Source organism: Bombyx mori, chromosome 20, assembly GCF_030269925.1.
Source record: "Bombyx mori chromosome 20, ASM3026992v2".
NCBI lineage: Eukaryota > Metazoa > Arthropoda > Insecta > Lepidoptera > Bombycidae > Bombyx > Bombyx mori.
The window spans coordinates 11,772,432-11,786,401 of NC_085126.1; the positions used below are offsets into that span (position 1 = coordinate 11,772,432).

Genomic DNA, 13,970 nt, shown 5'->3' on the forward strand with positions numbered 1-13,970 from the left:
GGTGGATACATGAATAAGCACGTGTTATGTGTTGTGATATAGCGGCACGACTACATCGGGTGATTAGCCATCGAGTTACACGTGCTTCTAAACTATAAGACGATGATCGATGTGGCGTGAACGACCTAGTTACTGAAAAGATAAAATCCCCAATGAACTATACCGTCGAGACGAGCTGACCTAGATATAGTATTAGAGAACGCAGCATTCGCTATTTCAGTAGCTAAACGTCAGATTATATTTAAGTTTCCACAGGCTCTCAAACTTTTCGTACGGGCGAAAAATCTATTTTTTTTTATTGGCGTGTAGGCAGACGAGCATACGGCCCACCTGATGGTGAGCGGTTACCGTCGCTCATGGACGTCAGAAATGCCAGGGGCCGAGCCAAGCCGCTGCCTACCGTTTAATACTCTCCACAAGCCTCGTTTGAAGAAGGACATGTCATAGCGCTCGGGAAGCTCCGTGGAGGGAAGCTCATTTAAAAGCCGGAAGGTATGTGGAAAAAAATATCTCTGGAAACGTAGGATGGATGAACGTAGTGACTCCAGGTAGTATTATTTTTTTGGTTCAGTACATTTTTATTTTGCCTTACAACCCAAGATTGAAGATTACAAGTGGCAAGTTCCGCCATGCATTGCACGCATGATTCGTTAACTACGCGTAGGTACTCGGAGCCATATTTACTTGAAATACCAACAAAAAAAATTAACTAAAATGACAAAAAAAACGTAAAACTATTATCATTAAATAAAACTAATGTTATAAATAAATGAAGATAAGAAATTATGATATATTGGTCGCTGCGGGTTGTTTGACCTATGGTAAAATTCCGTTAGCGGTTTCGCATTAACGTATTCAGCACAAATTATACTGGTGGTAGGACCTCTTGTGAGTCCGCGCGGGTAGGTACCACTACCCTGCCTATTTCTGCCGTGAAGCAGTGTAGCGTTTCGGTTTGAAGGGCGGGGCAGCCGTTGTAACTATACTTATCTCAAGGTGGGTGGCGTATGTACATTGTAGATGTCTATGGGCTCCAGTAACCACTTAACACCGGGTGGGCTGTGAGCTCGTCCATCCATCTAAGCAATAAAAAAAACCATTGCTTCGTCCCTAGTCTTGTTAGCCATAGATAAATCGACGAGTTGATTAAAATTTGCGAAGGTCAGTTACGGCTCAATCTTGGATTATATTATATTTATCTTTCATCTGTTGTTTTATTTTGTTTGTTTAGTGTAGTTGTTTTGCGACGCAACATTTTATTACATTTAAGAATTTCACGTTTGATGATAATGATGTATCCTCTTCATTATTTACTTTTATTTTTTATTTTATACTTATTGTACACAAAAAGAAAATACAATAAAAACAGATTTAAAGAATGTCTAAATACTATGTACAAAGGCGAGCTTAACTCATTCATGAGTTATTTACTTCAGTTTTTTCGAGTCGTAAATATCATGTTACAAGGTTTTACAAAATCCAAATACTTCCTACAGAAACCAAATTAATTTCACATACGGAGCACGAAAATGACGAAGTTAAATAAATACCTAAGCCTTTATTCAATTGATTTATTTATGACACTTCATGTTTTGATATACAGTGGCGGACTTAATGCTGAAGTTCTTAAATTCTTTACCAGTCAACCAAATATAATGCAGAGGAAATAATGGTAGGTTTTCACTGGTGGTAGGACCTTTTGTGGGTCCGCGCGGGTAGGTACCACCATCCTGCCTATTTCTGCCGTGAAGCTGTGAAGCAGTGATGCGTTTCGGTTTGAAGGGTGAGGTAGCCGTTGTAACTATACTTGAGACCTTAGAATTTATATCTCAAGGTGGGCGGCGCATTTACGTTGTAGATGTCCATGGGCTCCAGTAACCACTTAATACCAGGTGGGCTGTGAGCTCGTCCACCCATCTAAGCAATAAAAAAAAGTTGCATTGAAACACAACACGCATACACATACAAATATATACACACATATTATGTATATATTTCAATAGATAGAAGAGGTGGTTGGCGCTTATCTAACTCTTGGGATCCTCTTATCATGAAGATGAAAACCAAGTCAAACAAATATCCCGACCTCGACATATGTAGTGTTTGTTTTTAATGATATTTTAATATGTATTTTATTTCTTAAATTAGACGGTAGTTTACACAATGTTTAAATATTGAAGAAGAACAAACGAGCCGGAAACAGAGAAAGCGAATATAAATCATAAAACTAGTTTTAGGGGCGGTTTTGTTATGTCTCACGAAAACCTCAAAGAAATAATCGAGCCCTTTTTTACTATTTTACCTCCCATCCGCAATGGGATGCCTGAGTACGGCCCTCGATATATAATATGTCCCCCGCGTGCCCCGACGATAAGATACCCGATATTTTAAAGGCTATTGCGGTAATTATTGTGTAAATTACACGCAATAATGTTTTACGTTTTAATACGTTTCATAATAATTAAGATAGGGAATTTTCTAGATTAAATTTGTTTCAATGTAACGCGTTTCGTAATTGTTAATCGAATTCCTCGTAAATACCAGTCTAGTAGGGCAGCTTCGTGACCCAGTGGTGACAACACGCAATGTTCTTACACTGCTCTAGCGGCTCATTTAGAGATTTATTTACTGGTGGTAGGACCTCTTGTGAGTCCGCGTGGGTAGGTACCACCACCCTGCCTATTTCTGCCGTGAAGCAGTAATGCGTTTCGGTTTGAAGGGTAGAACAGCCGTTGTGACTATACTTGAGACCTTAGAACTTATATCTCAAGGTGGGTGGCGCATTTACGTTGTGTATGTCTATAGGCTCCAGTAACCACTTAACACCAGGTGGGCTGTGAGCTCGTCCAACCATCTAAGCAATAAAAAAAAATTGCTGTCCTTCTCTCAGTTTAAACGAGCCAAAACAATTTCCCCCCTAGTTCCGCAAGTATGGTCCCACAGTCAAGACACAAGGTGATGATTCAGAACTTAGTGCTGAAACAACAAAATTTCGAAGCTCACCAATATAGGTATCGGGTTTTGACTTCTGCCTTCCAATCCCTCGGCCAACTCCGCGAGGTCTGCGTCGTACAGGCTCTGGCCTTCGGGAAGGTTTGAAAGTCTGGAACGAAGGTGAACTTAAGTGGAAATTGCTGATGAATTAAGTGAAATTTACTGTCCGAGATACGGTTGAAACCTCAAAGGCATTTGTACACTTGGTCGCTTCACTGCAGAAATAAACAGTACAGCGGTGGTGGGACCGTCAGTTACCGCCACCACTACCGCTTATCTGTAAGGGCTTGCAATATGCTCTAATAAGGGTACTTAAAATAGGAATTAGGCAATTAGATGGTATAGGTTGCTGTAGTCTTGATGAGGTCCTGTCTTTCTGATAAAGATTTACTTCTGTCCAGTTAAGTTATTACAATTTAATCATATTTCTCTCATACTGTCAGCGTAAAGAGTGAAAAGTTTGGCAGGCTCACGGGGTCTGAAGTGATAGCTACCGCAACGTCGATGGCCCATCCCATTGCAACTGACAGGCTTCGAGAATTGGAGTCGTCGTTGCTTAAGGATAAGCCGTCCGGTGTAGGTACCCGTATCGTACGATGCGACTGTATCAGTGTTCGAATCCTGCAGGCGGGTACCAATTTTTTCTAAAGAAACACTAACTAGGCAAGTTCACGATAACGGAATAATCGCGTGCTATGTGAATCAAAACCGCACATTTTATAAATTTGTAATTAGGCCCACACACACTAATTAGGCAGGCACCAGTTTCTGTCGCGAAGCAGTCTTTCGATCCGGTTTAAAGACTGAGAAATAGCATATATACAACATAGCTAGTTCGTTTGATGTTTCGGTTATTTTTCGCGCTGTAATAACCCAAATGACTCACTGACCGGTTGACTTATACTAAAAAACTGTGCACGATGATTCCTTTAATATCGCGTACGGTTTAGACAAAAAAAAACACGTGTGGCACTCGGGGACAGCCGCGGTAAAAATATTGCATAGCATTTTTATCAACTTTTGCAATTATAATTAGACAATAATAATTTAATATTAAAATAATAATAAAATAAGACCACACTATATTTATAAACATTAACAAAAGTAAAAATTAACTGTCCCCTTCACACTCATAAGCTAGACCGCGCGAGAGAGAGATGGGCAGACTTTTGATGATGCGCATGCAGTGCGACGTCACGCCGCGCGCTTATTCACATACGCTACACAAGCGCAACGTGTGAATGTGTTGAACGCGAACTACATGGTAGACGGAGTGGGGGTGTTAGGTTTTATTTTCGTTACGGAATTTCTTGATTCGGTCACCGCGTTCAAAGCCCTAAAAAAGCTATGCAATAGCTTAATAAAAACCACAGTCATCGGCTCCTAAATGAAGAGTATTGAAGCATTGGTCACAATTGGCGGTTATCACAAAACAAGTAGCATTTGATAATATTACCTGGCTCTGAGCATCTCGTCAATTGGCAAGTCTTCTGGTATCTGTTTGAGGTATGGTACATTGCCGTCCAGCATGAATGAGGTCACCATACCGCTGGGCCCATTTCCTGTTCACAAAAAGACAGTTGTCACAAAAATTAAATGTAAATTTCAGTTTGCATACGCCAGACGTTCATAGACTTTATGGTTGAAGACACTTGTTAGGCCTTGTTTTCGTTTGTAAAAAACCCAAAAAGAATCTTTCAAATGAGTTGTACATATATGTTGAATATACCATCATCTAAGTTTCTACAATAACAAGTGGGATGGAAATGACCTTTGCGCGATCGATTACATTGTTTCAGACGAATCTCTGTTTGGCTTTCTCTGGATAAACCGTTAAGGCTTAAGGTTTTGTTCGGCGTCCACATGGTCTACAGTCATCAGGGCTACCATTTAGCATAGATTCGGGAGTCATCCATTCTTTCGACGCCAGCGGAGGCAATAAATATGTATATATATCCACCCTAGCTAGTCAACTGTCGAGACTTTACAACTGACTGCATCTTTTTATTTGTCAAACTATATAGTGTTACATAAACAAAAATTATCTTTAACCAACAGATTTGTTTACAACCCATTATTAAAAAGCAAATAGCTAATTAATATAAATAACTCAGTCCGTGCCATCGATGCATTGGCTGGAAAGGTAACAAACATTATTTCCGTTTTTATCAATGACAATTCAACATTACGACTGGTTCCTAATTGAGTCAAGGCTTCAGAAGATTTATTGTGATCACAGAAAGATTAAGTGGGACATCAAAACGTTAGAACAAATTAAAGACGACATTAAACATTAAAACGAATTATGTAAATATCTAAGATGTAAAGCAGTCATCTTTAAACAAGGTCGAAAAACGAAATTTAACTCGCATTACAGATACCATGTTTTTTGAATTGATTAACAAAAGTCATGTTGCTGATATAGCAGGAATGTGGTCCGGGGATTTGAGAGAACGTTTTACAACCCTAACAACAATAAAGGATTTTATCTTCATCAATAATCGTCATGTTGTGACGCGAAGCGATTTAATACCAGTCATGTCTAACTTTATTTAGCAGACAGACAGTGGGTCAATTGAGGTGACATTGACAACGCGGCGTACGGAGTCCCATTCCTGAACGTTCGACATCTTGTCGCAAGGAATAGGGAGGCTACAGAGGGTGTAGCGGTAGCCATCATACAACACAAGATATTTGACAGATGCCTGAATCTCGCTTAGGACATTTTCAAGATAAGCTTGCATATCGACGCTTGAAAGGCAAACGTGACTAAGCGACAATGCGTGAACTTTACAGTAGATAATTTAAAGTTGAAATACCTGAAAAAAAATCTATTTTAACGAATATAGCTGTATAGAGGATTGAAATGATTTTAATAGACCTAGAAATATATTTTTTGCGCATCGAATATGGTTATTGCCTATCATTTATGTATAAAGCAGTTATTGTCGCTTAGTCACGTTTGCCTTTCAAGCGTCGATATATACAAGTTCCGAACAACAACATTCGGACCGTCGATCTACCGAGCAATATCACCCGCTCGGTAGAAGATCTTCCCTCCGTCGTTCTATCTATCTACAAGGGTATCTGATATGCAGTGTGTTAAATAGATAGAAAGCTCTAGCTATGTAGTAAACAGAATCTGTTACGAACGATATTTCGGAACGCACAATTCAGCAAAAATATTCGAACGTGTTTTACAGAAACTATTAGACGAAAAAAAACGAAATAGCAGATTTCCACGACCTTCAACGGGTCGATGGTCCAGTTTTGTGTTTTTTTAGTTCACTGTTTCTCTCTCAACGGTATGATGAGGATTAAAATAAAATTCAGTTTACTATTAACCATCTTATTTGCTGTTCTTCTATAGGTACGAAGATCTCGATTCTACTGAGTAACAAATCCCCTTCTGGCTGAGGCCTTTGCTCGCCCTCCTGTCCTGGTGAAACTGAAAAGGCCTCTGGTCCACTAGTAATCACTCAATCATTAAAAAAACCATCAACATCATTAACATTAAGACGAATTCGCGTAATTGTTCAATTACGGGGAATGCATTATTGGCATTCGATTACGAATTAAAGCCAAAACGCTTTTCGTAACGACCATTCCCAAAATCACGAATATTAAAGGATTCGCAACGATCACTTTTAGAATAAGGACCGGTAACACGACACCGATCTGATACTAAATGAACCATTCATCAAGTATATGAACATGTGCTCTTTATTTTATCATATATTTACGTATATAATATATACTTAATGCAACTATGTGAAGACTATTCAATGTCATTATAGAGATATTAAGCCCACAGAGCTTCTAACAGTTTCTCTAATGGATCAGGAATAAGATTATTCGTTGAAGTGAGAGTGGGCTGGTCAAGGCTGTTAGTTCAGTGATACAAATTGAGTGAGAATTGTGCCCAGCAGTGGACAAGAATGAAATGATGATGTAGATGATTTTTAGAAGACACGACATTGTTTGGCTTATTTAATGCGCATTCAACTATAAGATCATCTTAGGCGCCCAAATAAGCCGTTAATATATGAATAAGGTAATTTTCAATTGAAAATTTATTGCATGTATTATTATGTCGACTCATGCTATCTAGTTTCTGGACAAAAGGAATTAATTTTGTCGTATCTATACTAATATTATAAAGCTGAAGAGTTTGTTTGTTTGAACGCGCTAATCTCTGGAACTACTGGTCTGATTTGAAAAATTCAGTGTTAGATAGCCCATTTATCGAGGAATGCTATAGGCTATATAACATCACGCGAAGACCAATGCAAGCGGATCACCAATAAATAATGTTTCAAAATCGGGGTTTTAATCCTTTTTGAGAGCTTCCACTGCGTGCGCTGCGGGAACGGTGAAAGTTTCGCGAAAATAATATATGAGAGAATTGTTCCCCTTTAAAAGATCTAAAAAAAGTCCGCGGCAGCATAGATCTATATGTTAAGGATGGCGCTCTCTGTAAAGTTTTTTATGCTAACCAAATCTGTTCTAAAATAAAGCATTATTTGTGAAGGTGTTTTTATAAAGATGATATTCTACGTAAATGAAGAGGCAGGTAAAATTTTGCGTTATGCCAAACTATTCCACGCGGACGAAGTCGCGGGCAAAAGCTAGTTTTAAAATAACGCTTTCAAATAACACAATCTTTGACACTCACCTATCACGACCACTTCCTTGTACTCCACATCGTCTGTCAGCACGTGTTCACAACTCCTCATGCTGTCCTTCATTTTCCTGTGCACCAATACTTCCAATCTTCCTAATGCCACTTCTAAAGATTCCTTAAAATCTTTCTATGCGAAATCTCCTTAACAATTCTAAGCTAAATGCAAAATTTTAAATACTTTTATCACAGGCAGTTTTGAGTCTTACGGACTATGTCTGTTATGTCTTTATATGGTGGGCAGTTTTTGTTTTATGATCTGGTAATATTTTTAGCGGCTATCTGTAGCAGTGTTGTCAGCCTTGTCGATACCTGAAACAATGAACAATGGTGTTTAGTTATGGCAACATTCTGACAATGGATGGACCCAACAATAATATTTTGATTTTTCAATGAATGAATTGCAATGCTGTACGGCTGAAAGTTACTTATACTATCCATTTGTAGTTTGCTGTGGGATTAAATGAGTCGACTATTATCAAAGCCGGCAATGTGACTTTTGGACAATTATTGGTAAATCAGAAAAACGAATTATTGACTTTGTATTCCATTGGCAGTCACAAAACTCTTTTGAACGACATCTTAGATAAATAACAGGTTAAGTATTAACCTTTATTTAATGCAGATTTTGAACCGTATTCTTTGAAGGAGACGATTATATTCTAATCAATCTGTATTGACATATCAATAATTTTTTTTTGTCCAAATGCACAGATTGCCACCTTTGATAATAGACGACTCAAATATAGTTTTTCGGTACAGAAAGTTATCTGGGCGAGATTGCCCATAGTCCGATTCTCCCTTAATTAAGTAATGTTCACCTTACACTTATTTCAATTGTAAATTTAAAGTTGCGTCAGAGGTCCGTGAACAAAAATAACTCTAAAGACACCAACCTCATATATTACAGTTTCTTTTTCTCTTTTTGATGTATGTACGTGTTTACAATAAGCCACTAGTGTTGTGACATTTTAATCAGTAGTAATAAAATTAATTAAAATATTGCAGCCCGTCTACATTGTTGCAGATAACGTATAAAATATATGGCTAATAAATATAAAAAAAAGTTAAACGTTAATAATTAATATGATGACAAACGGTTATTACTTTGTTTTTTTTTTTTGTATAATGTCATTAGCGTTTGATCATTTAAATAGGTTTGCAACACCTTTGCCACGTGACTTATAGGCATCGAATGTTCTAGCATAATAGTTTTACATCGGAACCAAAAATATACATACAATGGAGCACGTCTTATGTTAGCTCATTTCGATAATGCGGCACGACACGAGAACCCTCTCATCGTGGCCGCCGGTAACTACATAGCCGATCCTACGGACCAAATGGTAAACAGTCGACGTCGCCCACAACACGTCATTTCGGATCCTCCCGATCCACTAACGGTGCTTTTAGGTACCCCAAGCAACGGTCATCGTTCTCGTCGAACCCGTCGCTTGCGACTAAGGGCTCGGCAAGTAAATTAACCCACAGACACAGCCCACTGATTTTTTTGCCGGATCTTCTCAGTGGGTCGCGTTTCCGATCCGGTGGTTGATTCTGCGAAGCACGGCACTCGCTAGGGTTCGTGTTAGCAACGTCATCAGGTTTGAGCCCCGTGACCTCACCAACTAATTCGGCGAATCTAGAATAACCCCTCGAGGTTACTAGATTAGCATGTTAGCATAAAATGTTACTAAGAGGCAGTCGAAGCAACACCTTCTATAGCTAAAGAAATCTCTATTTATAAAAATGAATTGCTGTTCGTTAGTCTCGCTAAAACTCGAGAACGGCTGGACCGATTTGACTAATTTTGGTCTTGAATTATTCGTGGAAGTCCAGGGAAGATTTAAAAGGTAGATAAATATGAAAATGCTCGGAATTAAATAAAAATAACAATTGTGTTTTTCCTTTGATGTGTCCCCCGTCGAATGGATTCCTTTTGTTTGTTTTAAGTTTATTTTATACAAAAGTTTTGATCTTTTATTTATCGATTGAGGCACTACGAAGTCTGCCGGGTCAGCTAGTACCTTATAGATATTCTTGAGCGCCTAACGTGATGCTAATCGCCAAGCCAATCGTCTTTGCAGACAGAAATGTGTTAAAACCGATTCGATATAATTCGATGGTATAAACCAGTCGTCGTCACACTTTTCTGGTCAAGGGCCACATAGGACAATGTGAGGTATCACTGCGGGCCACACATTTTTGGACTGTTTAGTTGACCGCCAGTCAATTGACATATTTAATATTAAGTGTCAAAAGGCGATTGTCTCATAGTTAAATCAATTATAATTATTATTTATGCAACGTGGGTAGCTTATTAATTAGGAATTGGCGTGAAAAAATATCTGTAATGAAAAATATGGTAAATATATTATATCAGTATTTTTTATCTATACTTCTATACTAATATTATAAAGAGGGAAGATTTGTTTGTTTGTTTGTATTGAATAGGCTCCGAAACTACTGAACCGATTTGAAAAATTCTTTCACTGTTTGGAAGCTACACTATTCCCGAGTGACATAGGCTATAATCTTTTTTGAAAAAAATTAGGGATCCTTACCAAAACTCCAATAATGTAATTCAAAGAGTAAAAAAATTACCTAAAATATTATTTACATCGCGTGCCCTGCGAAAACTATTGATGATAAAATAAAATAATGTACTACGACTTTGTAGAACACATTATTATTTACAAAAAGTGTCGCGACAACATATGTCTAACTATTATAGTTATGCCGCAATAAGTGTTCTTTTATTTAAAATAATAAAACAACATCAAATATCGTTGAAATTTTTGGTAAAGACCCGGGCGGAGCCGGAGCGGGCCGCTAGTTTCTACTAAAATTGTTTGCTCTGCCGCGGGCCGCAGAGATATTATAAGAAATAATTTATACTGTAAACAATCACGTACTAAGGTGTAAGAATATGTGATAAAACCGATTCTTTTAGTAATAATTAATTTTACTAACTAGACCCCGTTAAGAACATATTCTGTCAAACAAATTTCAGTGTTTGATGCAGTTTAATGATTTATTTATCGTCATTTGATATTTTGATGTGTTTTTTTTTATTATTATTTTTTATTGCCCTTGTAGGCAGACGAGCAAAGAAATGAGCATACGGCCCACCTGTGTTACTTGCATTAGCGGTATCGTTCGAGTGGTCTTATCCTGGTCACTGGTCTCCAAAGCAAACAAATCATAATAAGTAAATTATTTGTTTTTTTTTTCAAAAACAGTAATTACCAAAACAGGCATTAGCCATATTTGATTTGGAATGATTCGCTGAGAAAGGTAGCCAATTTGTTTATGTTATTCGAAAGCTAGTTGGAAATCCATTCTCTTACTGCCGGGAAAGGGATGCCCTAGTTGTAGTAATTTGTAGTCGTCGTGGCCTAAAGGATAAGACGTCCGGTGCGTTCGTGTGTGGCGATGCACCGGTGTTCAAATCCCGCAAACGGGTACCAACTTTTCTAATGAAATACGTACTCAACAAATGATTACGGTTGACTGGTGACCTCTTGTGAGTTCGCACGGGTAGGTACCACAACCCCGCCTATTTCTGCCGTGAAGCAGTAATGCGTTTCAGTTTGAAGGGTGGGGCAGCCGTTGTAACTATACTTGAGACCTTAGAACCTATATCTGAAGGTGGGCGCATTTTACATTGTAGATGTCTATGGGCTTCGGTAACCACTTAACACCAGGGGGGCTGTGAGCACAAGTCTGATGAGTTCCATCGAATATTCCAACAAATACACAATACGAAACTTTTCAGAGAATTTCATTTTCATTCCAACAAATATGTATAACAAAACTTTTCAACGAATTTAATTTTCAAAGTTTTTCACGAAAGCTTTCATAACATTTGTAGCGATGCGACCCACGCCGACGTTGAAAGGTCATGGCTAGCTTCGAAGAAAGCTTTCCACACAGTTTTCGGGCTCACAATGTAAAGCCTTTGAAGAATTCTTTTCAGACTAGATCGGCTTTTGTACAACGTATCTGAAAAGGTTATCCGACGTTATGATTGCTTTTCAAAGTTTGTAAAACTATATGCCTGCAATTATTATTCAGAAAACATGTACATGTTACTTCGACGAAAAGAGACTCTTACTAATAGAGTACCTTGTTTTTTTTTATTGCCCTTGGAGGCAGACGAGCGTACGGCCCACCTGATGGTGAGTGGTTACCGTCGCCCATGGACTTCAGCAATGCCAGGAACAGAGCCATGTCGCTGCCCACCGCTTAATACTCTCCACAAGCCTCTTTTAAAGAAGAACATGTCATAGCGCTCGGGAAACACCGTGTAGGGGAGCAATAAGCAATGTCAGCAATGTATTTATATAGTCAACTCTGTAATGTAATTTATTACATCTTTCCTATCACATTTGAAATGTTTCCACTTTTTATTGCCTTTCAGGCATATATTAAGGCATATATACGGGTCACCTGTTGGTAATGATTACCGACGGTGAAGGACATCAGAAACGCGAAGGATATAACCGAAACGCTGCCCTTCGATGAGAACTCTTTCTAAAATCCCATTTGAAGAACGTAATGTTCAATTAACACGGCGGAGGGCATTTGATTCCGAAGCCAAATGGTACTTGGCATAAAACATCTCCGGACAAGAACGGTGGATGTGCGCGGAATTCCCAGGTAATGTAACTGAAGTGGTGCTCTGAAAAAATGGAGATGATGGGATCGTTTCAAACAATATCTCCCCATGGGACATCACTACATAGTATAAAACAAAGTCGCTTTCTCTGTCCCTATATCTGTCCCTATGTATGCTTAAATCTTTAAAACTACGCAACGGATTTTGATGCGTTTTTTTTTAATAGATAGAATGATTGAAGAGGAAGGTTTATATCTATAATAACATCCATTAAATAGTGGAGAAATCAATAATAAATTACAGTTTCGGAAGCGAAGCGAGGGCGGGTCGTTAGTACGGGATCCGGTCACCGTCCTCATCGAACCCGTCGCTTGCGACGAAGGGCTCGACAAGCGAACTAACCCATAGACACAGCCCACTGAGTTTCTCGCCGGATCTTCTCAGTGGGCCGCGTTTCCGATCCGGTGGTAGATTCTGCGAAGCACTGCTCTTGCTAGAGTCAGTGTTAGCAACTCTCCGGTTGAGCCCCGTAAGCTCACCTACAAACGTTAGGGTGGAGCTGAAATAGCCTCACAAGGCTATCAGCATAGGTAGGAAAAAAAAAGTACGGGATAAAACAGAGAGAGAACTGAAGTTCCTCAGTGGATCCAGGGATTCCAAACGATCCAATATTATCGGAGTTTCAATTAGCGCGATTGTCTTTAGGATACGTATCGACAGCAAAAAACTCAATAAATTTAAACTGAGGCATGTACTTCCGAAAAGCCGAAAATTCATTAAAATGAACTAATAACGCGTGCTTGTATAGGTTAACTTCGCTTTGTTGTTTTACTAGCCATTAGGGATTGTAAGATCGTAAATTTATCGTCTCAATTTTAATACTGTAGTGGATATGGATATTTTATTCTTAAAACCGCAAAACATTATCGTTTCGCATTCTTGAAAAGAACAATGTAAAAACTTTGTTTGCTTACAGAAAAAACTGTCACACAAGACACGATATCTCAGTGTCATGGTAACTGTAGGCCTTAAAACCGTTTACATTATTGTTGACCGACCTCAAACAAAAAAGGTTCTAAAGTGGGGCATTTACCGTGTCCATTACCTAACAACTGAATATAGGGGCCAATTATATTTCTAGTCACGTTCAAGTAATGTTTAAGTTTTATCACCACTGGTTCTTTTTTAATGAGAGTAGACATAAAACCTCTCGCATGGCCACTTATAAAAAAGAAACATAAGAAGAAAACGTCAAAAATAAAAAAGAAGACTATCGCCGACCGCACCGCACGCGCTGTACACGCACACGCCGCTTATTTTTTCACAAATATTTTCATGGACTCAAATTAATTCTCTATTATACAAACTCTTACTGACGACCATATTCGTCGTTGCGCGAGTGATATACAAGTTTTATAGACAATAATTTAGAAGAGTGCCGTGTCAAGTCGCCGCCATTACGCGTCGTCCAGCAGTGGCGTCGAATTCTGCAGCCTGGAAGAAGCTAGCGACGGGTTGGCAGGTACGTCTACTCCTCATAGCCTAGCCTCGGCCTTCCCCTCTTTTGTGCATCTTTAGCGATACTCGCCCCCGCAAAACTTTCTTCAAAAATATTGAACCAGCGCACCGCCGTGGTGGAAAATTTGTAAAGAGTTTTTCCCACTAACCACAATC

General features: G+C 38.8%; 1 protein-coding gene across 3 annotated transcripts in view; it reads right to left on the reverse strand.

Annotated features, from left to right (window-relative positions):
* LOC101742015 (oxidative stress-induced growth inhibitor 1) overlaps positions 1-13,970 on the reverse strand; it is a 56,666-nt gene that overhangs the window by 17,949 nt on the left and 24,747 nt on the right. For all 3 annotated transcript variants that reach the window (XM_062674434.1, XM_004925999.5, XM_012690262.4), the window contains 3 exons: positions 7,670-7,987; positions 4,451-4,556; positions 3,004-3,103 (listed from right to left, as the gene is read on the reverse strand). In XM_062674434.1, coding sequence (XP_062530418.1) covers positions 3,004-3,103; positions 4,451-4,556; positions 7,670-7,742 — 279 coding nt within the window. In that variant the 5' untranslated portion in view covers positions 7,743-7,987. The remainder of the gene's footprint in view (positions 1-3,003; positions 3,104-4,450; positions 4,557-7,669; positions 7,988-13,970) is intronic.